The following is a 25,259-nucleotide window of genomic DNA, read 5'->3' as shown; positions in this document are numbered from 1 at the left end:
TTAATTTGAATGAAATTTCTTTCTTATGTACCAGTAATAGTATGTAATAACCTACCATCTAAGATTCGTTATAAAAATATTGTAAATGTAGCATTTTTGTTTTTAGATAAACCATAATCCTTATTTTAGGCAAATAATAAAACCTCCTAAACAAAAAATACAAAATAAAAAGAGTAGTGCTACAATTACAAACTATTTTATAGTATTTTTACAAACCGTTAATGTGACCAATTTTTTATTGGTTTTCATCTAAGCTTACAATTAATATTACTTTTTTATTTACCAATAATCACTCACCATATCATCTATTTGTAAATTTTGTTATAAAAAAAGTTTGTATCTCCAGCATTACTCAAATAAAATAAAAGTATTTTTTTTTTTTTTTTTTTATGAAACCAAATAAAAAAGTAGTTAAATCTGGCCTAATTTTATAAAATAAAATTCTGGCCTAAAATTTTTTTTTTGGTGATAGAATCTGGCCTAATTCTTGATAGCACAGTACAGAAAACTAAACCAATTTTCAATATTTTCTGTTTGGCCAGACTGACAGCTATAATATTAAAAAAATAAAACAAATTAATAAATTAAAAAAACAGAATAAACAAAACCAAAGCAAAAACAGGTAAAAAGTGAAACAGAAAAAACGAAAACAGCGAGCAATAAAGAAGAAAGAGCAAAAAAAAAAAAAAAAAAAAGTAGAGACAAACAAAGAGACACGACCTCGTCGTCATCCTCATCATCATCATCGATCACCGATCACCATCACAAATCGATCTCTCTCTCTCTCTCTCTCACATCTTCTTCTTCCTTCACAAGGTCAGCTCTCAGATCCCATTTCTTCTCTCTGCTTAGATCTTTTCCTTTTTTTTTTTTTTTGACAACAATGAGTGTGATTATCATTTTTTCGATTTGATTTGTGTTTTTTTGATTTGGATATTTGGGTATTTCTTAAAGGGTGTTTTTTGTTTTTGTTGATCTTTGATTTTTTTTAATAAAAAAGAAGAATTTTTGAAGATCTTTAGTTTCTGGGTTTTCATTTTCATTTCACTGTCTATCTGGGTTTTGGATTTTTTATAATGGGTTTTTGCTTGTTATATGATTTATTTGTTTGTTATGTGGGTTTGTGAAGTTGATTTATATGTTGTTTGGAATGTGGGTGTGTTCTGAATTGGTTGTATTTTCCATTTTCATTTTCTGGGATTTGTTTCAATTCATTTCCTGGGATTCAGTTATGATTTCTAGGAATTGGGGTCATATGTTTTTGTTTGTTGTGTTGGTTTTCTTGTCTTGTGATTTGTTGGTGTTGCATGTGTGTATCTATTCGGAATTGGTGAGTGGAATTGTGGGCTTGTGGTTTTTGGGACAATTATAAGTGTGGCATTTCATTTTAAAGATTTAGATTTTAATTTTAAAGAAAGCCATTTTATTGGGTTCATCTTGGTGATGTTTGGCAGTTTGGTGGACTAACTATTCTTGCACATTGTTTATCGATTATTATTTTGATAATTGTGATGAACTCTTTTGGGGTTTGTGTAGATGATATATACATAATAGTAAGGGGCTAAGTTTCGTTGTGGGAAAATATGATATTAATGTTTATACCAATGGAATTGGACCAAATGACTAATTTTTCCCCATCAGTAAGGGATTGAAAATTAGGGCTTGGGTTTAATCTTGTATGTGTGCCTAAGTTGTGTATTTGACATTAGGGCTCGGGTTTAATCTCCTAATTCAATTTGAATGAATTGGGGAATTCTAGCTGAAATTTTCATTATAAGAATTAAGAAGTTTGGAGATAATTCTTCTATTTGAAAATTGATGTTTTAAAATTGGTTGGTTTGTGGGATGATACCTCCTGTTCCTCTTTCAACTCTATATATTTTGTAAAGATAAGAGGGAAAAAAAAAAAGAGTGGAATGTTGAATATTTTCCCTGATATTACTTTTTCCTGCATGTTGGTTCATATGGATTAGCTGCATATATTTTGTTTTCTAATGCTAAAAAATTAATTTTTCTTATAATTGTTGCAGTAACATTTTTGGCTCGTTTGAACCAGAAAGATGTCTCCAGCGTCAAAATCCAAGTCTAAATCCAAGAGTAAGCCCTCTGCAGGGGCAACCAAGGAACAACAGAAGACTTCTTCTAAGCCTTCTGGATCTAGCAACACTGGGGGTGGTAATCCAGCAAGTGCTTACAATCCAGTCTCTGGAACATTCCATTCCATTGAAACATCATCTGCTGCCACTTCGCCACCTTTTCATGACAATGGTCGTTATTGTAATATAGATGATACAGATGAACATTCTAGTAGCCCTCATGGAACGGTATCGGAGTATGACTCAATTTCCAACAATGGCAGCTGCTCTGGTGAGTCTGAAGACCCAAAAGATAAAATAGCTCATTCTACTCCAAGGCAAGAGGCAGTTCCTGGTTCTGACAATGACAGACGAGAGAAGATCCGTCTGAAAAATGAGAGGAAGCACCAGCGGCAGAGAGAAAGGCGGGCACAAGAGTTGCACGACCGTTGCAATGGCTATCTCATGTCAAGAAAGCTGGAAGCACTATCTCAGCAGCTTGTGGCAATGGGGTTCCCTTCTGAACGGGCAACGTTGGCTCTGATGTTGAATGAGGGCAAGGTAGAGGAATCAGTCACCTGGCTTTTTGAGAGAAATGAAGAAGAAAATCACCAAAATGATAATACGAACCTTGGAAGTCAGGCCAATTTGAAGATTGATATTAGTGAAGAGCTTGCTCGGATTTCAGCGTTAGAGGTGAGATACAAATGCTCAAAGCAAGAGGTTGAAAGAGCTGTTGTTACTTTTGAAGGTGATCTTGATAAGGCAGAAGATACATTGAGAACACAGAAGCAGGAAGAGCATGCTACTATGTCAAAGCCAGAGGAAACGGCTGGAACAAGGAACCTGATAAGACCACAAGAAATGCCTGTAGCTTCAGTTATAATACAGCAAAGAAGAATTGAAAGGGATTATAACTACCCCCAGACAGCTATGGCAGTGCCAGCATTTTCAGATCCTGGGAATAGGAACCTACAGATTTTAAAGGCAAATCATCTGAAGGCACTGGCAGAGAAGAGGTGGCTTGCTATGGGAGCAAGCCATTCTGCTCCATTGAATTTGGCACCACCTATGCAAGTAGCACCTCCTTCAGCAAAAGTGGAGTCACGACTTAGTGTTGTTGGAAATGATGGAAGAATAATGCAGCAAGGAGCAGTGAGGGAGCCAGTGGTTGTGATGCAGCGCCCCCAGTCCATAAATGCGAAGCAAAACCCTGTTTCTAGCATTAGCGCGTCAGCATCAGGAGCAGTTCCATGGTATGCAAGCAGTGTTCCAGGTGTTGACAACATAAGGTCAAATGGGAAACTCATGCAAAATCAGAGTGCAGGGATCTTTGGTCCGGAAAATCAGCGATCAGAGCAATTCTACCATCAAGCTCCTTATAAAGAATATCCACTCATGTTTGGGCCGGTGGATTCCACATCAGCTGGCCTGGGGGGCTCATGGAGCACAATGGGTGCGTCTTCACCTTCACACTCAGTTCCTTCTGAGCCTCGAGGTTCATGGAACACAATGGGTGCATCTTCACATTCACTTACAGTTCCATCCTCCCTCGGGCTGTTTTCTGGTCAGGGTTCAGCAGGAACATTTGGCTCACCTGCACATGTGGATTGGAATACGGGGGGGTTGATGCCTGAATTGGACTATACCAGTATAGATTGGACTTTGGATTACCCATCATCTGCCAAATCAAATGGACTATGGCTGGGGCTTTCTTCATTTTTGAGGAATAGTTCAGGCATGAGACTGGGCAGTACAAATGGCAAATTCATATCGGATGGTGGAGTGGCTGCAGAAACATCATCTTCTGCTGGTTTGAATGAGTGGACATCTCCCTTTGCAGGCAAGGACATCTTCAGTGCACCCAGGCAGTTTGTTTCTTCTCCATCTCCTTAGGACTAGGAATATGACTTTGGAGCAAAAGGAGAAAATGTAAACAGATGTGGTTGGTTTGGGATGGCTGTGTTGATGGTTGTTTCTGGTTTACTAATGAAAATGCATCTGCTAGTTTCTGGCTTATTATTTGGTTTCTCACTTCTTTCTTTTTTCACCTTTTCAATTCATTTAGATACCTTTGCATTACTTTCATATATGCGCAACACTTGACTTCAACCCAGGTAACACGTGAGAGGTGACTATTACATAGTTTCGTCTGCCAAACAAGGGCATCCATGGTTCTCCTACTTTGGTTTCCGTCACATGCCCGCCTCAACCCCCCCACACCCCCCCCCCCTCTTGCGGCGCGAAAATGCAGTGGTAAATGCTGTGTGTGTGTTTAATCCTTTGCTAAAATCTTCTGATGATTGAAGGTTACAATCCTGCTTTTGAATCGTGAGAATTGCTTTGAATTGAAGTATATTTGAACTAAAAGACCAAAGTTGATCTCAGAATTTAAAACATAATTGCATTTAAATAAAAGTTTCATAGAAATAGAATCTCCCCCTTCCTCTCCCGACATTTAATCTTCCCCAGTTTGTAGCTTATGCAAGGATCTGTGAGTACCATGATAGTATCCATCACGCTAATATACCTGTTTCCTCTTGTATAACTATTAACTAGTAGCCTGTGCACTCTTCCATCGATTTTCAGTCTAAGCTTCAATTAGTGCAAAACAAATTACTAGTGCTTCATATTTTTTTGGAAGTGCATTTATATTGATGTATACCCGCATAAATTAAGCGTTGAACACACAAGATTACCAATCAATATCAATCACTATAATGTAAACTAAATTGTAGTATAACAACTTAAGGGCCACATGAAAAGATGTTTAAGTATGCTATTGGTTGTTTTCTCTTAAATTACTCCATTGACAAATACTTCTTATTGATTAGTGCCTACTTTTAAAACGATGCTGGCGTAGTTGCAGCAAGCCAGCAATTTTAGTCGAGAAGGCATGAGGCATGGATACCATCATACCAGTCTATAATATATATATATATATATATATATATATATAGTCATCAATTTCAGCATGGTGACAATGTTTGACATAGCCTACAAATTAGATATGATTTTTTTTGTGGTTAGTATTTAGTATAAACTAGTCACAAACCCACGTAATGCGTGGGAATATAAATATTATATAATGAGGTGTAATATATAAAAAGTAACCATTACTTCAAGTATTGTCTATTTAAAAAAAAAAAAAAAAATCTACAAGTATTTTTTATCTTTTTATCTCTACAAAATATACCATTTTATTATTATTTTTTATGTTTGATTATTATTTTTTTAAGGTAAATCATATTCTTCTAACTTCTATTGTAGTGTATTATATTTGCTTAATATACAACTAAATTTTATAAGTTTCAAATTTATTATTCAAATTTCTCATCTCTTAAGGAATAATGAAATTATCATAATAACAAAACTCATTACAAAATTATAATGTTATCTTAACCAAAATTAAAATGAAACAAAGGAATAAATAATAGGTTTTATAATAATTTATTACTCAAACAATTGGTAGGCATATTCAAATTCATGTTTCCAAAAAAATTAAGTATTAACCCAAACTAAAATTCAACCAAAGTTATAAAAGGGAAAGAGAAGACTTTTTGATGGAATATTAAAAAAAAAAAAAAAAAAAACATCAACCTTAATTAGAGTTATAGGATAAAATAAAAATTCACTGAGAGAGAGAGTACTCACAGTTTTGTGTGGAGAAAATATGAATTGAATGGGAAAATGATATCAAATTTATACAAAATAAAATGAGTAGAAGAAGAGTCAAAATATAAAAAAGAGGAAGAAAGTATTATGGTAAAGTAGTGGGGAGATAAAAATGCAAAAAGGAAAATGAAAGGTTGGAAGAAGTGTAACAATAGGTGTGTGAACTAATAGGAGAATAAGAGTTTTTTTTTTTTTTTTTTTTGAAAATAGGGGGAAGAAAAGTTTAAATAGTAAAAAGAAATATAAAAAATAAATGAATGACATAGCTGCTAATGTGACTCAATAGGAGCATAACAACAATAAATGCTAGCTTCTTTTAGTAATATAAAGATATAGACTGGTTTCTGTCAAAGTGGATAGACATGCTTTAACACGATTTTAAATTGATCGATTTTGTGTTGTAATCACCCAAAATAACCTAATTCATATAAATAAATTTTGTATTTAATATAAATTCGAATTCTAAGTATAATTGAAAAATGAAAGAATTTCAATAATGATATTGATAACTTTTGTATTGAGAGTTTGAAACTCTAAATTCCTAAACTTTTTTACTCAAAACAAAGAAAAACAAACTCTATTTTCATCTTATTTTCTAAGGCCGTGTACTAAATGAGTTTAAATAGGTTTTGTTGTGTCAACTAGCTTAATAAATAAGTTGTATTGAGATGTTGACACAATTATTAAATGGTCATGTTAGGATTAAGACATGTTTTTAAACACATAAACACGACCTCCCAACTGAATTGTCACCCTTTTTTAACTGAAATTTTTACTCTTGCCTTTGTCGGGCTCAAAAACTAGACTATCTCGCACCAAATTCAGTAGTTGAATTAGCTAGCTTTTATATGTTCTTATCTAAACTGATCACCAAAATTACTTTTTTTTTTTTTTTTTTTTATCTCATTTTATTTTTTTATTTTTGTTTTCTATATAGACTTTCTCACCAATTCATAAACCAGAAAAGAAAGTCCACTACGGTACCACCACACACACACATACATAGATCTCAAAACTTCTTTAGGAAGCAAAAAAATTCTCATCTCTATTTTTAATGGTCTGAAAATCCTCACAAAACCCAAACAACAAAATGGAGACTCAATGGCGGGGTAACAATGTTTGACATGACTCACAAATAGGATATCCTTTTTTCTTAGGATTAGTATTTATTATAAATTGGTTCATGTCAAAGTGGATGGACATGCTTTAACACCATTTTAAATGGACCAATTCTATATTGCAATCAACTCGAAAATGACCATATTTATATATATAAAAGTTGTCACTTTTATCTAATAGAAATATGAATTCTAAAATATAATTGAAGAATTAAAGAATTTCAATGATTGTATCCATGACTTTTGCATCGAAACTCAAGTCCCTAATCCTTTAACTCAAAAAAATAAGGGAAAAATCAATCATATTAGGGTTGATCTATGTATTTTCAATTAATTAACACAACATGTCAACATAAATTGCCACCGTTTTGCGGCCTAATTTTTATTCTTGCCTTTGTCAGACTCAAAACTAGCTCGAATGCATGAGCAATGTTACATAAATATAAAAAATAAAAAAAAAAATAAAAAAAATTTAAGAATATTTTTTATTACAGTTGAGTTGACAAGTTTTTATTAGTTAATGAAATATTTTGTATTATCTCTTCTCTATATATTAAGAGGATTCAAAAAGTTAGTTATTATTTAAAAAAAATGTCAAAAATACCCCTAATGTAATTAGATAATTTTTTTTTCCTAAAAATTAGCACACTCTCTATTTAAGAGAGATGCTACATCTACAACATTTTTACAAAAAATCATAGGTGGTTAGTTATTATTAGTTCAAATTTGAACGTAACATTAAGATTACCTTTTTGTTCCAACAATAACAACTAGTAACAATTTACCACTTAAGATTTGTTATAAAAATATTGTGGACATATCATTTCTCTTTAAGTATATCTCATGCACGTTTAATATATTTTTTTTCTAAAAATTAGTACACACTAAACCAGCAGTTTACTCTATTTCAAATACTAATGGGTTGTTTGGTACATGTGTTTAAATACATGTTTTCAGTTTTTAAACAACATTACACATATTTTTACCAACTTTTTCATCCACACATATTTCTAAAAAATATAAACAACATTCTTAAAATTCCTTTGCATTAGAGCACTCACAGTAGATGTGGCAAATGTGGCAAATGCCAAATATTTGGCACATTTGCCACACCAAACACAAAAAACACCTCCCATTAGATGTTGTATATGTGCCAAAATTATACCATTTGTGTTCGTACCGTTGCAAATTTGCAACGGTACGGACACAAATGGTAAACCAAAATATTGTTTTTTATTCGCCTTTCTCTCTCCTCTCACTTCTGGTCTTGATTTTTTCTCTCTCTTCTCACATCAGACCCAGCTCCTCCCTTAACAGAGAAAGAACAAAATGACACACTCCACATCTTCAAACAATAAGCTCCAAGGCAAGGTGGCCATTATCACCGGAGGCACAAGTGGCATGGGTGAGGCCACTCCGATTATCGCCATCGTCATCGCTATTGTCATTGCCAATCGTCATCGCCGCTCCGATCTTGCCGATCTCTCTCTCTTTTTTGGTGGTTGGTTGTTTTGATTGTTGGTGGTTGGCTGATTTTGGTTGATGGTGGTAGGTTGATCGGGTTATGGGTATGAGATTTGGGATGGGTATGAGATTTGGGATGGTCTCAGATTGGGTTGTGGGTTGTGGGTTGTGGGAGTGAGTTTAGGTTGTGGGTGTGAGATTTGTGGTTGTGGAGTGTGGAGGGGTCTCACCAGCGTCGTCGTTGATATTGGTTGTGGTGGTTGATGTTGTGGTGTTTTTTTTTTTTTTTTTTTGGTGTAGGGGCTGATATTGGTTGTAGTGTTTGTTTGAGTGTTTTTTTTTTTTTTTTTTTTTTGGTAGCAGTGGCTGATATTGGTGGTCGGTGGTTGATCTGTGGGGGTGGTCGGTGGTTGTGGGCTGTGGTAGTTGATCTACGATGTGGGTTGTTATTGCTATTGTTGATGATAATGGGGGAGGGGATAATATATTATTTTAATGTGTAATAAATGTTATTTTAATGTATAGAATTGAATGATAAAACATTTGATAAATGAGATGTTGTAAAATGATGTGATAAAATAATAAAGTAGGCTTTTGGTGTGGTAAAATGACATAATTTTTGCAACAGCTACTACGAATGCTCTTGTCTCACCAAGTCATGTCACATGTGCGGAGTGCGGAGTGCGGAGTGCAGAGGCTGGTTTATATATATATATATATATATGTATATTTTTTTTTGTGTGTCTATAAACTTCTCACCCATGCATAGATAGACCAAAAAGAAAGTCCACTACTTCTTTACCACTCCTTGTGAATCAAACAACACGTTGACACAGTGACACGCATAAATCTCAAAACTTCCTTAAGAAGGGCAACCAAAAAAAAAAAAAAAAAAAAAAAAAAAAATTCTTAAAGATAGTTATAACTTCAAAAAATGTTAAAAATATTCTTAATGTAATTAGATAATTTTTTTTTTCCTAAAAATTACTACATTCTCTATTTAAATATATCTCACATACATTTAATACAATTTTTTCTTAAAAACTAGTACACTAAACCCACCAATTTACTCTATTTCAAATTCTAAATGTTAGTTAAAAAATTACATTAAACATAAAATAAGAAAGAGAATCATATCACCCGTGCGGAATGAGGAGGCTAATTTATTTATATTTTCTGTGTATAAAGTATAAACTTCCTCACCAATTCATAGATAGGACCAAAAAAGGAAGTCCACTACTTCCTCACTACTCCTTGCGAAACAAACAACACGCTGACACCGTGACACGCATAAATCTCAAAAACTTCCTTAAGAAGCACAAAAAAAAAAAAAAAAAAAAAATTCCCCCATTCTCTTTCCTCCTCAACAAAATCCCCATTTCCTCTCATATTTTTAAAGGTCCGAACATCCCTCGCAAAACCCATACACACACCAACACCAACAACAAAAAAAAAAAAAATATGGAGACCCAACAATTCCTAAGCTCCGTCCTCTCCCAACGCGGGCCTTCCGCCCTCCCATACTCCGAAGACACCAAATGGCTAATCCGCCAGCACCTCGTTGCTTTAACCTCCGCATACCCATCTCTAGACCCCAAAACCGCCACCTTCACCCACAACGACGGCCGCTCCGTCAACCTCCTCCAGGCCGAAGGCACCATCCCGGTTTCCTTCCAGTCCGTCACCTACAACATCCCGATCATAATCTGGCTCATGGAGTCCTACCCCCGCCACGCGCCCTGCGTCTACGTCAACCCCACGCGCGACATGATCATCAAGCGCCCTCACCCTCACGTCAATCCTTCGGGCCTTGTGGCAATCCCTTACCTACAGAATTGGATCTACCCGAGCTCCACCCTCGTCGAACTCGCCCGGAATCTCAGCCTCCACTTCGGCCGCGATCCGCCGCTCTACTCGCAGCGCCGGCCGAACCCTAACCCTAGCCCTAATTTTAACCCTTATGGCCCCACTCACGCGCCGGCGGCGGCGGCCTACACGCGCCCTGCGATTCCTCCGCCGCGGTCCTACCCGGCTTCCCCTTACGGTGCTGCCGCGGCGGTGGCGGCGCAGACGGAGGATCCGTCGGAGGTGTTCAAGAGGAATGCGGTGAACAAGCTCGTCGAGATGGTGCACGGCGAGGTGGTTTCGATGAGGAAGACGCGTGAGGCGGAGATGGAAGGGATGTTCAACGCGCAGTCGGTGCTCCGGTACCGGGAGGATCAGCTGAGGAAAGCGGTGAAGGAAATGCACGACGAGAAGGAAGGGTTGGAGCAGCAGTTGCAGATGGTTCTGATGAATGCGGATATTCTCGAATCTTGGTTGAGAGAGAACGAAGCGAAGGTGCGTAGCTTCGGAGAAGGTGTGGACGTGGACGACGCGTTCGAGTGTATGGACGCGTTGTCGAAGCAGATGATGGATTGCACGGCGGCGGACTTGGCGATCGAGGACGCCGTGTACGCGCTCGACAAGGCGGCGCAGGAGGGGGCGGTGCCGTTCGATCTGTACTTGAGGAATGTGAGGCTCTTGTCGCGCGAGCAGTTCCTTCATCGCGCCACCGCCACGAAAGTCAGGGCTGCGCAAATGCAGACTCAGGTGGCTAATATGGCTGCTCGGATATCGCACTATGGTGGGGATCCTGATGCGTTGCCGCGTGTTCGAGCTTGATTTTGATTTGCTACACGCTGCTCTGTAAGTTGGAAAAGTCTTATAGTTTTAAGGTCATGTGAAAATTTGTCAATGCTTTATTTATTTTTTATTTTTTCGTTTTCGAAAATTGATTTTTAGATTGTACTTAATGATATGTATGTAAACAAGTACAGGTTTTTTTGATATGATATTATGGAATAATTGATGGGTTAATGTCAAAATTTTGTTATCTTATCTATATTTACTTGTGAATTTAAGATAAGGTCGTTTCGATAAGATGGGTTTCGGAGCTTAGTTGCAATTCTTTGGTTTGGTTAGTTCTCAATATGTGTACTGAGGAATGTCTCCTGGTGTAATATGTTTGTAGTTTGAGTTTCTTGTTTTTGTTATAAATAAGTTATACATGTACTTTTAGATGATCTCTTTATGCCAATTAGTCCTCACTCAAATGGCTCCTACTCTATTTGTAAGAGCAAGGTGGAAGGTGAGCTAATAACCTATGCAAATAAAGAAAAAGATTCTTCTAATAGGGTTTGGATTACCTCCGGTACTTTTTCAACTAGACATGTAGTTAGTTTCTCCTTGAGATAGAATGATGTGTAGTGAGTGTTAATCTCCACCATTAAGTTAGTTAGTGGGTGATGTGGTAGTTTCTCATTAAAACAAAAGGAGATTCCATTTTAAAAAGTATTAGAGGTAAGCCAAACCCCTTCTAATATATGTGACCTTGCTAAGGAGTATTGATTTTGTGGTTTGGCTTTTGCATTGAGATGCTCTGGTTTATTGTGCAAAGCATAATGCTGATGATTCTTCCTTGAGTCGTTGCACTTATTTCAGTTACTAGAATCTTTTCCTGATATGCTAAACTTTCTGGTGAAGATAACTTACCATTGGATATAGCAGTTACTACATTCCGCATTTCAGTCACCCCATGTACTTACGATTTAAGCAATAGGAATTGATCTTTGTTTGTATTCAATTAAATTAGATCTCTTCATTTTATGAATTTTCTCACAAATGAGTCCTTTGATGTGAATTTTGATCATCTTATATCAAAAGAAATGAATGGTAATCTTCCACTTGTACATAATTCCATTGAGGGAAAATTCATTTTAAGTCATTTGATAAATCTTAAAAGTCCATGTACGTGTAGCTTTTCAACAAGTCTGTTCTGTAATCCTGCACCTACTAGGTTGCCATTCAAAGGGCTGAGATTTTTATCTGCTCTGTGCTTTTATAGGATCTGGACAGCAGTTGGTTTACCTTAGAGATTTTGGTCTATTCGTAGTTACTATATTATAAGAACTATAAGTAGGATGCAACACTGACATAAGCCTGTCCATTGATCCAACTTATCTGTATGTTCGAATGTGAGTTGACAGGGGAGAGGAGATGAGAGAGGAAAGAAAGGGGTGTTTGAATGTATGTTGTCATTAGTGTGTTGTGAGCTTATTATTTATTGTCTGGTGGTCTCTACTGAGGCATGAAATTTTAGTCCTGTTAACTCACAGTTGATTTCTATCTACTGAATGGCTGAAAGTGTATTAACCTACTGCTGTTGTGTGCATTATTCTCTAAAGAGTACACACTGACTTGGTTTTGAATTAGGTTACCAAAGTATGCCTAGAAACTATGCTGTTAAAAATGTGTTTGTCATTACTGTGCAATTTTTTTGATAAAGGGATGGTAAAAATCTAACATAGGAGGCCACAAGGTGGAGATCATATTTTGTACTTAACAATCTATTCTCTTGTTAACAGCTTTAAGAGAACCATTTTTAGATGATTCCATAGACTTGTATGATCGTTATTAATTTTGTAGTTTTTCTGGTACATGACATTACTAATCATTTACTTTTGCTATTACTATAAGTGTTTTTGGTGCTTTCTGCCAGTACTGTTACCTACATAATTTAACTCACAAAAATATGCTGGAATCTGAATATTTGGTAGGTGCCTTCTAATTGCTGCATTGGAAATGTTCTGCAAGGCTTGGACGTCCAACACTAGAAATTTTTTATGTGCCATGTACTTGATCCACAATAGTACATGACAGTATGTGAATATATAACTATGTACATATTTTCTTTCGCAAATGAAATTTGTATATCATGTATGACAAACATGACCTTATTGCACGGGAATTTTCAGTTTCAATCCCTTAAAATAAAAGCCCGTTTTCATTAGTTTGTATATTTGGGATCCATAAAGCCGATCTCAATTTTATTGGGATTAAGGCTTTAGTTAAGTTCATAAATATTCTTTATGTTCTTGTCGCTTCTGTATAATTTTGGCTAATGTTAAGCCTAAAAACAGCATTTGCCTTAGCTTCACTGTGCTCTTCCCCTTCCCGTTCAATTATCACATGGATTTGGTATTTCACTTTTTCTAGATGCATTCTCTTCTCTTCAACTACCCAGCTGACCTATTCAATTAATTAAAAGACCATCTTACTTATGAAATAAACACAATTACTGCATCAACATAATGGATTTTGGTATTTTGAACTATCGAATGAGGTTTAGTTAGATCCTTCTTCCTCATGGAATGCTTAGTCTGGGACTGTAGGTATGAAGAGACTAAATACTTGGGATGATGTATGGATACACTACCGATTAATGTTGTCAGATTTTTTGATAACGTTGAACTACTGTTGTTAGTAGTTGCACTAGTTCTTCTGTTAGCTAACATTTTTTAACTAGTGACAGGGCATTTGCTTCTTCTGTTAGCTAACATTTGGCAAAAAATCAAAGTAGCTCGGTTAGGTTGCTCTACATGCTTTTGTGTGGCATAGTTGAAAAGGTGCAGGTGATTCATGATTGTACTAAAAACCATCGCAGAACTAAGGCTTATGATGTGGGCTCAGGATGCTAGTATGGCTGATTAGGATTCACCTTCTATATTGTGGTATAAGAAAACACACGCTTTCATTTATCTCTCTTCACAGTAAATTGCAAGCATTTCATGAGTAATTGAGTTTGTTTACTGACTTATGCAACTTTGTGATTCCAGTGTCAGTGTGAGAGAGTCTTTACATCTCTTTCTTTGGTTCCTTTTATTCCTTGTCTGTTAAATTATTCTTCACTTTACTTCAATGGAAACTTAATGTGGCAGAAATTTCTTATGCTTCTTTTTTAGAATTTGATAGTTATAACAGTGGGGAGGGGGTGATTCGAACCTAGTTCTCTTGTAAAGAAAAAGGAGGCAATGTCATTGTGCTACAAGGCTTAACATGGTCAAAAGCTGTCATTTTCACTTTCCATTGGTATTTGGCGATGAACTGATGATTATAAAAATGAAAAAAAAAAAAAAAACATGCGGACTCCAGAAGTAGTATCTGGCAACCAAATCATATCCATAATATTCCAGCACTGGGACCAACCATTGTGCATCATCGTTCAATGCAAATGCTAATGAAAGGGGCATGATCTAATATTATCTACTCCGAACAACCGTTGTGTATCATCACTCAAATGTTAGTGATTCATTACTACTGAGTTGGATTTAATGTGGAACTTTAGCCGATTGTGTTGTTGGGCAGATGAGGAGTCCAAAATCCAAATGCAAAATGTCTCAACTTTCATTGAAAAGGGATTGAACTAGACCAAAGTTGACCGAATAGATAAAAAAATATTCAATAAAATTTTCACATTTCAAATTCTTAATTACTAAATTACATATAACATTCGAGAAAGTACAACTTAAACTCATCACAACACAAAAACATTTGGAAGGGTATGAAAACAATCTCTGAATCATTCACAGTGGAGAGACATTTTCCTTCTTAATGTTCTATTTGTTTCAATGAAAAATCTTGTATGAAGATAGTTTTTTGTATTTTATAGTATTTGGTAACATTAGAAAAAATGAGTAGAATGAAAACTATTTTTAGTCAACATAAAAATGAAAATCTGAGATCTTGTTATGTGATTATTTTTCAACTTATTTAACGTTGTTATCAAATATAGAAAAATGAGATGATTTTATATAATTTTTTTTTAAAATAACTTATTTTCTAAAAAACATCAAAACAAACAAAGCTTATCAAGAACTTGATTATTATTTTCTCAAAAAAAAAAAAATCATTATTTTTGACTTTGTAAAAATTGTAACTTGTAATAAGCACTTCATTTTTTTATTTATTTATTTATTAAAAAAAAAAAAAAAAAAGACAAACAAACAAACATAATTTTGAAGAACTTCATCCTCAACTCAACAGCCACAACAAATGTAAAGAAAGCGAGATAGAAAGAAGAAGAAGAAGAAGATGATGAGCTCTGCTTCACAGTTCTTGCACCTCACAAACAACAAACCTCCGTCACCACCAACTCCTCCCTCTAAACCAAACCTCACTTCTCACACTCTGTCCCAAAGAACCCACATTCCTTCTCATGTCTACAAGCACCCTTCAGCTCTACTCCTCGAGCTCTGCACTTCCATGAAAGAGCTCCACCAAATCCTCCCTCTCATCATCAAAAACGGCCTCTACAACGAGCACTTGTTCCAAACCAAGCTCCTCAGCTTGTTCTGCAAATACGGCAGTGTCAACGAAGCTGCTCGTGTTTTCGAGCCCATTGAGGATAAACTCGACGTGCTTTATCACACTATGCTTAAAGGGTATGCTAAGAACTCGTCGTTACACAACGCCATGTCGTTTTTTGTTCGAATGAAGTGTGATGATGTTAAGCCTGTTGTTTATAACTTTACTTATTTGTTGAAAGTTTGTGGTGATAATGCGGACCTTAGGAGGGGTAAAGAGATTCATGGGCAGGTGATAACTAATGGGTTTTCGTCGAATGTGTTTGCAATGACTGGGGTTGTGAATTTGTATGCGAAGTGTAGACAGATTGATGATGCGTATAAGATGTTTGATAGAATGCCTGAAAGAGACCTGGTGTGTTGGAATACGATAATTGCTGGATTCGCGCAAAATGGGTTGGCGAGGGTGGCGTTAGATTTGGTTTTGAGGATGCAGGAGGAAGGGCAGAAGCCTGATTCAATCACGGTGGTGACTGTCTTGCCTGCCGCTGCAAATATTGGGTCTTGGAGGATTGGGAAGTTGATTCATGGGTATGCTATAAGAGCTGGGTTTGAGTTGCTTGTAAATATTTCTACTGCTTTGGTAGACATGTATTCGAAATGTGGGTCGGTGGGGACTGCTCGGCTGATCTTCGATGGGATGAAACAAAGGACTGTTGTTTCATGGAATTCCATGATTCATGGGTATGTACAAAGTGGAGATCCTGAAGAAGCAATGGCAATTTTCCAAAAGATGTTAGATGAAGGGGTTGAACCAACCAATGTTACTGTTATGGAAGCTTTACATGCGTGTGCTGATTTGGGTGATCTTGAGCGGGGAAAATTTGTTCATAAATTAGTGGATGAATTGAAACTTGGATATGATGTTTCTGTAAGGAACACTTTGATATCCATGTATTCCAAATGTAAGAGAGTTGATCTTGCTGCTAAAGTATTTGAAGGCTTGCAGGGCAAAACCATTGTCTCATGGAATGCCATGATATTAGGTTATGCTCAAAATGGGCGGGTAAATGAGACTTTAAATCACTTTTGTGAGATGCAATCCCAAAATATAAAACCAGATTCATTTACATTGGTGAGTGTGATTCCTGCTCTTGCAGAGTTGTCAGTTACGCGTCAAGCAAAGTGGATGCATGGACTTGTTATAAGAAATTGTTTGGACAAAAATGTCTTTGTGACGACTGCTCTTGTTGACATGTATGCTAAATGTGGAGCTATTCACACTGCAAGAAAGCTCTTTGACACGATGGAGGAGCGGCATGTGACAACTTGGAATGCTATGATAGATGGATATGGGACTCATGGCCTTGGAAAAGATGCTGTCGAATTGTTTAATGATATGCAAAAGGGAACCATCAAGCCAAATGACATAACTTTTCTGTGTGTTATCTCTGCTTGCAGCCACTCAGGTTTAGTGCAAGAGGGTCTCCGCATCTTTTCCAGCATGAAGGAAGATTATGGTTTAGAGCCTGCCATGGATCACTATGGAGCTATGGTTGACCTTCTTGGTCGAGCTGGACAGCTCAATAAAGCTTGGGATTTCATTCAAGATATGCCTGTTGAGCCTGGGATTACAGTATTTGGTGCCATGTTGGGCGCTTGTAAAATTCATAAAAATGTTGAACTGGGTGAGAAGGCAGCAAAAAAACTGTTTGAGTTAAACCCAGATGAAGGTGGGTACCATGTGCTGCTCTCTAATATATATGCCACAGCTTCAATGTGGGACAAAATGGCCAAAGTGAGAACCATGATGGAGAAGACTGGGCTTCAAAAAACTCCTGGCTGCAGCCTAGTGGAATTGAAAAATGAGGTTCACAGTTTCTATTCTGGAAGCACGATCCATCCCCAATCCAAAAGAATATATGCTTTTCTTGAGACATTGGGAGAAGATATTAAGGCTGCTGGTTATGTGCCTGATACTAATTCAATTCATGATGTGGAGGATGATGTTAAGAAGCAGTTGCTCAATAGCCATAGTGAGAAGCTGGCTATTGTGTTTGGACTGTTAAATACCAGCCCGGGTACAACCATACACATCCGAAAAAACCTCCGAGTTTGTGGTGATTGCCATAATGCGACTAAGTATATCTCTCTTGTGACCAGACGGGAAATCATAGTGCGTGATATGCATCGGTTCCACCATTTCAAAAATGGAACTTGTTCTTGCGGAGATTATTGGTAAAGTTGTCAAGGGTTGATTCTTGAGAGTTGATGTACTAGCTACAAATGATGATTTACTAGGAATGGGGCCTCGTGGTACAGATAAAAAGAGTTCCTTGGATGAATTTTGTTGTTTCCATATTGTTACACATCATGATATTATTGACAATCTTCCCCAAACTGTGCAAATTAATATCTTAATAAGAGAACAAACAGAAGGTCTGGAAGTTGAGCTACCATTTTTCTAACCAACAAACATTAAAAAGGTACATCTTGTAATAATCAGATCATTGTTGATCAAGTTATTGTAATTTTTTGCCCCTTTCCCAATTACTTCTGAAATGAAATATGCAGTCTTTATGAAAATCCTTATATCAAATTTAAGCTTCTTCTTCTTATTTTCCTCCAGGAGTTCCTTCTCATTCACCTTTTATATATTTATTGGTTTAAGCAGAGTAATCCCTGGTACTGATTTGAAATGGATGGAGCATGTTCTCTGAGTTACAGGCCAAATTGGCTCTGGACATGGAAAGGTTACCACTTGTCCTTCCATATTAAAATTCACAATCGTTGAATTTTTTTTTAATATTCAGATTATAAATGACCTCCCAAACTGCTGTATTCACTGCTCAGTCTTTACCTTAAATAAACAAAAAGTTAATGTCAAGTATGATATGCCAATTATTTGCTGTGAACTATAACAGTAAGCCGGTTCAATACAGCATTACAGCTCTAATAATTATGATAAGAAGAAATGAAATAAAAAAAGAGAGAAAAATAAATTCTAGAATCAAATTCATTTTAGTTTTAATTTCAAAGTGGTGACATAAAGTAATTTGTCGCACGTGGTAAAATCAATTCATCTCCAGAAAAGATCAACTTGGAATTAGAAGTTCCTCCCAGCAGAATCAGCACCAATATGATAATTACGTTTGTGAAGTCAACAGCAATGATAATAATAATAATAATAATAGTAATATTATTATTATAGTACTAATAATAAGACGTGTAAAGAGCACAGTACCAATTGTGAAAAAGGCTCAGCTTAAAGCATAATTAAGAACTCATGAAAATTTTGATGTCTACAATATGCAGCATGATACACTTGGGTGTAATGCTCAAACCCAACTGCTCTGATCTGTCGGTCGCTTACCTGTCTGCTAGCATCGAATGGAAATGGCAAAACAGTTGTAAACAATCCAACAAGGCCGAAAAGGCCTCAACGGTCGACAACACAGCTCGAAACAATTCGTGGTAAACACATAAATTCTATGTAAGGCTGAAAGAGAAAACTCTACCAGCCATTTCCAGGTTTAGAAAAGCTAAAGGGGGTAAAAAGCAAGAAAATAAATCTTCTTAAGCCTACTGCTAGTTTGATAGCTTCACTTCCAAAACAGGCAGCATGGAAGCCAGAACATGTCTCTACAATCCTAGCTGCTTGCCAATTATATTCACCCTGTGAATATCTGATATCTATACAGTCACCTCCAAAAACATCAACAAAAGATGGTTTAAATAATGTGCAAACATCCAGAAAACACCAACAATATCATGAGTTATATACCCCAAAAGTCCTAAGATTTGGCCCTACTTTCCCTTCCACCACCAGAACTGTTGAAACAAATACGTCTTCCTCATTCGAGGGTTGTAAGTCAAGAAGGCTCTAGCTTTGACAGGGTCAGCATTCAAATACTCAAAAGCATACATCTGTTTAGCCTCTTCCAGGCCATCGATCTCCATCACTGCCTGTAATAGCTCATGTGAGTCAATTGAGCATTTGCTTCGCTCCATAGAATCAGCCAAGCGCCGAATGCTGGACGCCACAGCCAACATTGCATCCTGAAGAGCCTCTGAGCCACGCGACCGTTTTGGGATTTGTCTGAGAGGCTGGGCCATAGGAGGATCTTGAGTACCATCTGGCATTTGGGCATACTCCGGTGTTCCAGCATATGACTCTGTCCCATCTGTGTCACTTAGTTCTTCTGAACTTGGAGAAAGATATGAGACAGAGTCATCATCACAATTCCTGAAATCTGTTGGATGGCTTCCGTCCTTCATCTTAGCCCAACGACTAGGGGCTTGGTAATTCCCACAAACAATCTTTAATTCATCATACATCTCTATCTGTTTACCTCGAAATCCTCTTGCATCAGGGTGTGCCTACTCCAACGAATCCATGAACACCAACAGGAATATTGTAAACAACAGTATGACACATTTTAAAGAGAAAAAAAGGGGGGAAGGGGTGGAGGGGGGAGGGGGGAAGACTTACTGCCACATATCTCTTCCAAAGATCATCGCTGTCACACTCAATCATCTTCGTATTTGGATTCCACTTGAATCCCTCTTGACTTAGCATATCCTTCATTGCCTTATACCTCTTCTTAATTGTCTTAAGTCGATTAATAACTTTCTGATTGTTCAAGTTCAAGTTAAAACGAGAGTTCACAGCAATACAAGCAGCAGTGTAAGCATTTTCATTAAAACATTTGTCAATTTTGTTCCCGTTTCTAGCCTGCACAGCAAGGGCTTCAATAAGGCACTTGTCCATTGCAATTGACCATACTACGTTCCTTCCTTTGTGCTTCATATCCCGTCTTTGCCCTTGAAGGTCATATTGCTCCATTCCTAAATCAGTAAAGGACAGATAAATATATTTTGTGCCACATGATAAAACAGAATTCAACATACCAATTGACATACTAATTGTCTCAGTGATTAGTAATAGAAAATGCAAATGACCTAGCCCAACATTATCAACATGGATCACGTATTAATTACATGGCATCTACTTCACATTATTAGGATCAATAGATAGATGGCCTTTTAGTCATTAATATCAGATTCAAAGAGAAAAACAATTACTAAATTGATAGATTGTTGCAACCATAGCAGCATATAAAGTGAAAACTTGATTGGACAGTTCCATTTTATGTTGTAAGTCTTTGCACTAATGTATGGGTACTGAGTTTTCAAGTTATCATCATCAGTGCTAGATAATATGGCAATGACGTTAACTCAGATGGAACCTTCTCCCTTTGTAAGAGCAAGGTGGAGAGTGAGGTTGTTGACCACCACAGGTACAATCCATAATCAGCTTGCAATATCTAGCACTGTAAATTTTTTAAGGGGAAAAAAATTTATGATCTGTGATTCTACTTCATTTTCTTTATTCCAAAATGCTTCAACAACAATATAAACATTTAAACGGCATTCATTATTTTATTCTCTTACCCAATAAACTCACAAACAAGCAAAATTATAAACCACAATCTAGAGGCTCCCAACACCAATTCAACTCACAATGCATTTTATAACACATCTTTGGTTCTGATATCCTAGATAATCAACTGCTATCTTCCAATTTTATAGGACCATAATCTGTTTAGCATGCTAGGAAGTTAAATTATATTTGTGCTTATAAACACTCACTTCCCAAATTCTTCTTCAGTATAACATTATTCTAATTGTCCTTTTCTTTCTTCTTCTCTGCAGCAGCAACTTAAAGTTGAGCAAAATTGTCAACCATGGGTGAAAGGTCACAAAACAAACCAACTGGCCATTAATTTGTGAAAGTATAAAGTCACGAGTATTAGTATACGCTTAATTTATGAGCAATGAACAACTTGAATGCAGGAATCAAGTATAAATCCATACCCCTTTAACACCGTTAGGTTAGCAGTTCATGGCTAACTTTAGATCTGGCCACTGCCAGTGCATACATATATTACCAATATAATTTGCCTCTTGATCTATTCAATTGGGGATGACATGTGAACATATCCATATTACTATATTATGCCCAACAAGTCTCAAGGCCATTGGAATGGTAGATAGATGTAGAACAGAAGCTTCCTGTCCTGTATTAAATTTAGGTCTGCATAGTGCATCCAATGTCTTGTAGCATAAAACTAAATATGTTGGACATATACAGTAGACTTACAAAACATTGATGAGAGTTCATAAGCAATAATATTTCCTCCCTCTAAATACATGTATTTTTTTCTTTTTTATTGTTAAGTTACACAAATACCCACTGAATTTTGAAACATTATCTCACCCTCCACCTCATTTTTTTTATGAAGGGAGGAAGTGCCATGTGAGCTTAGAGCTCATTGACTACATAGATGTAACCAACATACTACAGCCCAATTCTTATCAGACCAAAATCAGTAACCAAAACCTACAACTCAATCTGAAAAAATGCATTCAACTAATTACATATAAAAATTATACGGCATTCTTGAATCAAACCAGGTTCAAATGCAATCATGTTTACATGGATTAACACACAAGTGTTAGAGGAAGTCAAGTCACATATCCAGTCATCCATTATCAACATCATCCAACCACCATAAGTTTCAAAACATTCTTACAACATTCATTAGAAGTAAAAAGTACATAATATAATTTTATTCATAAATATTCTGACTATTTTAACTGTCATTATGGTTCACACATTCCATAAGATATCTATAATAAAGTAATCACCAAAAGCATTTTATTCAAAGACATTATTATGTAAATTTCAGAATTGACAGCATGGAAGTCCACATTTAATTCTTGTGAATGTTACAATGTTTGAACATTTAAGGGATTGAAGATTCTTCAATTTCATGTTGAGCTGGGCATAAGTAAGAAGGCACTTTCACAAAATAAAACACGCGGTGCTACACATATTTGCCGAGAAAACGGAGGGGAAGGAATGAAATTCACTACAGATGCTCCCCTCCCCTGATTTACCGAACCAAAACAGAAAAAATTAACTAACCCCAACAACTTGGGCTAGCCACTGAGCCTAGTCACCAAGTAAGCATGGACACAATACGGGTATGGGTACAAGAGCGACACGAGTAATTTTTGAAAAATTATAACATGACACGGTGAGTACGAGACCTCAAATGAAGTGTCCATGCTGCCTAGTAGTTACAACTCTTGCCTTTCTCCTAAAGTTCAATAAAGCATGTCTTCAGACAGTTTTCGGGAATTTTAAGATCATTCAGAAACATCCAGCAGACTATTTTGATTTTCATAGTGTTTCAAACCCAAAATACACAATATAAGAAGAAATTTCAACTAAGTGGCGTCATGAAATTAGTCCACTAATAACTTAATAACCACACACACATACACATACACAGAAAAATCTAACACTTTCTATTACACAATGAAACCAAAAAAAAAAAAAAAAAAGCAGCTAGTACAACATAATGCCCACTCAATAAAATTTCACAAACTATCTCACCCAAATATTTTTCATCAAAAAAAAAAATTACAACAAATTTTAACAAAAACACACACACAAAAGGAAACTGCATGCATGTATTCACAGAGAGAGAGAGAGAGAGAGAGAGTGTGTGTATGATACCTGAGTCGGTGGAGAGAGGAGATTCCGATCTTTAGAGTGGTGGAAATCTCTCGCCGGTCAGATCGCCGTTTCCGACATCATCTGATCGCCGGAGATGTAGCGATAAAGTTAAGACGATGAAGGAAAACGACTACTTCTGCTGCTGCTGCTGCTATTACTAGGGCGGCTCATTTGGGAGGATAGGGTTTTTTTTTTCTCGAGAAAATAATGTTTGAAAAAAATTTTCTCGACCAGCACTTTCTCGAAAACCAAACGCTTACGAGAGAAAAGTTGATTTGAGTTCATTGGTTAACATGCACGGCGGTTTGGTAAATTATAAGACCGTCGTATCAGTAGCTGCCACGTAGGCAAAAGAGTCAACACATAGCAGAATAAGTATTAAAGATTAAAATCATCGGAAATTGGGAATTAAATTAAGCATTTTACTGTTGTAAATGGAATAATTTATGCAAAGTGAATCCAGATGTTGAAAAATGTTGATTCAAAGAGAATATATTGAATATTTGGATTCCAATTTTTCAATATTTCTCTCTCTCCCTCTTTCTCTCTCTCTCTCTCTCTCAGAGATTGGATCTTTGTGTTTTTTTTTCCCCTTACAGCGTCGGGTATCATGGACTCACGTGTGTGACTCACATGTTATAAGATTAAGATAGAAGATACGTATTCTTATAGGTAAGATTGATTCATTTTATTTAAGAGCTAAGAAGACATAATGCATAATTAAAAAAAAAAAAAAGAGAAGGAAAAACAAAAAATCATTCTCCATGGGATGATGGTGTCGTGCACAAATCAATTCCAATTGGTCTTGTTCAAAATAACCAAAATTTCCTGTTACAATATGTTAACTCATACGAATCACTTCTTATTCCACTTCAATTTAAATTTTAGTCCATTTTGCACTATTCCACCAATTTTGATCTGCTTTGCTAAATTTTAGTTAATATGTGAACAAAACTTTTTTTTTTCCTAGGTATTTTTTTATTTTATAATTTCCTTATTATTGAATTTGATTGTTCTATTAGATATTATTTCCATGTGACATTTAAAGCAATTTGAGCTATTAATTTGATTTGATCTTTTTATTTTTTCTTGATTTGATTATCGAAATTAGGTTCTACTAGTATGTAGCCCCGTGCTACCGCACGGGAATGGATATATTATTAATCATGAGTTTATTCATGTTTAAAAGGTTCAGTTAAGTCTAAATTCATATTATTAACTAGAAAATTTCATTAACAAAACTTAGCAGTATATATATTTTACACAGAAAGATGAACCTTGGTGACAATGTTTATCCAAAAGATCCATTCACGCTTTTGAATCTTCAATCTCTATTAGTGATTGAAATTTTCGCAGCTTAAAAAATTTAAAAAAAAAAAAAAAAAAAACCCTCAGAGTTGTACTCATTTTGTAGTTTTATGATGGGTCATTTTGTAACATGATGGGCATTTGTGTGAAGAAAAAACCTCTGAAGTTCTATGGCTGATAAAAGAAATTCTCTCCAATCTCTTTTTATAGAGAGATGGGTTTGTGCATGTTTTTATACATCCTTCATAGTTGCATTATCATGAAGCAGGTCCAATGGATTTAGATTGGTACTACCGATTCCCAAAGCATGAGTGTTTAATGTGTTATTAATTTCATCTCATTGGCTTCTACACATGACAGCAAAATTAAAAATAATTAGATTGTATACGTGTATAGTAAAATTGGACTCCAATTTCAGATTCTAATTGAACAATTGGAATGATAATATATGATAGTAACAACAATAGGAAAATTCAAATAAAATTTCGAATTAAATTGTAACAATCTGAATAAAAAATTTCAGTAGAAAGATAGGGTGGAGTGATCCACTCCAAGAAGGCGACCAAACTTGCGTAAATATAGAATAATAAATCTCTCTCCGGAAAATTTACATTGTTCATAACCTTTACCTTCACTAAACATTTTAAAAATATAATGACTCACATCTGCCATCCAGACATCTACAGCCGGGTTCTCTCCAATTCGCGTGAGATTCCATTGATCACTAAGTTCCTTTGCAGCATGCAAAAAGTATCATTCATCGGTCCACAGCAGTGCTTTCTTCATTGTTATAGGTGCCCAACCTGAACAAAAAGCCAAATATAAGGATAGTGAATTTTAGGCATAATGTGCATCTAATAACATATTAGCAATTTATAACAAATGTAAAGATGCAAACTTTGTAAGT

At 36.0% G+C, this 25,259-nt stretch overlaps 4 protein-coding genes across 4 annotated transcripts; 3 read left to right on the top strand and 1 right to left on the bottom strand.

The window, feature by feature from the left end:
- Positions 1 to 650: 650 nt before the first annotated feature.
- On the top strand, positions 651 to 4,094 carry LOC126723446 (uncharacterized). The gene is made up of 2 exons (XM_050426839.1): positions 651 to 816; positions 2,031 to 4,094. Exon 2 carries the CDS (start codon positions 2,061 to 2,063, stop codon positions 3,969 to 3,971), a length of 1,911 nt encoding a protein of 636 aa, XP_050282796.1. The 5' UTR covers positions 651 to 816; positions 2,031 to 2,060; the 3' UTR covers positions 3,972 to 4,094.
- A 5,484-nt stretch (positions 4,095 to 9,578) lies between these two features.
- Positions 9,579 to 13,249, top strand: LOC126723445 (protein ELC-like). Its single transcript, XM_050426838.1, has 2 exons — positions 9,579 to 11,020; positions 12,931 to 13,249. The coding sequence occupies exon 1, from the start codon at positions 9,794 to 9,796 to the stop codon at positions 10,994 to 10,996; it is 1,203 nt and encodes a 400-aa protein (XP_050282795.1). The 5' UTR covers positions 9,579 to 9,793; the 3' UTR covers positions 10,997 to 11,020; positions 12,931 to 13,249.
- A 1,912-nt stretch (positions 13,250 to 15,161) lies between these two features.
- On the top strand, positions 15,162 to 18,055 carry LOC126723444 (pentatricopeptide repeat-containing protein At1g11290, chloroplastic). Its single transcript, XM_050426837.1, has one exon. The coding sequence runs from the start codon at positions 15,245 to 15,247 to the stop codon at positions 17,696 to 17,698; it is 2,454 nt and encodes an 817-aa protein (XP_050282794.1). The 5' UTR covers positions 15,162 to 15,244; the 3' UTR covers positions 17,699 to 18,055.
- A 589-nt stretch (positions 18,056 to 18,644) lies between these two features.
- Positions 18,645 to 23,311, bottom strand: LOC126723443 (uncharacterized protein At2g29880). The gene is made up of 3 exons (XM_050426836.1): positions 23,045 to 23,311; positions 19,949 to 20,304; positions 18,645 to 19,836 (listed from the first exon to the last, which is right to left on the bottom strand). Exons 2-3 carry the CDS (start codon positions 20,300 to 20,302, stop codon positions 19,264 to 19,266), a joined length of 927 nt encoding a protein of 308 aa, XP_050282793.1. The 5' UTR covers positions 20,303 to 20,304; positions 23,045 to 23,311; the 3' UTR covers positions 18,645 to 19,263.
- Between the last annotated feature and the right edge of the window lie 1,948 nt (positions 23,312 to 25,259).

The sequence above is a fragment of the Quercus robur genome, chromosome 4 (genome assembly GCF_932294415.1).
Source record: "Quercus robur chromosome 4, dhQueRobu3.1, whole genome shotgun sequence".
NCBI classification, from domain to species: domain Eukaryota; kingdom Viridiplantae; phylum Streptophyta; class Magnoliopsida; order Fagales; family Fagaceae; genus Quercus; species Quercus robur.
Note: the sequence above shows the minus strand (reverse complement) of the source record. Positions and strands in the feature narration are given on the sequence as shown.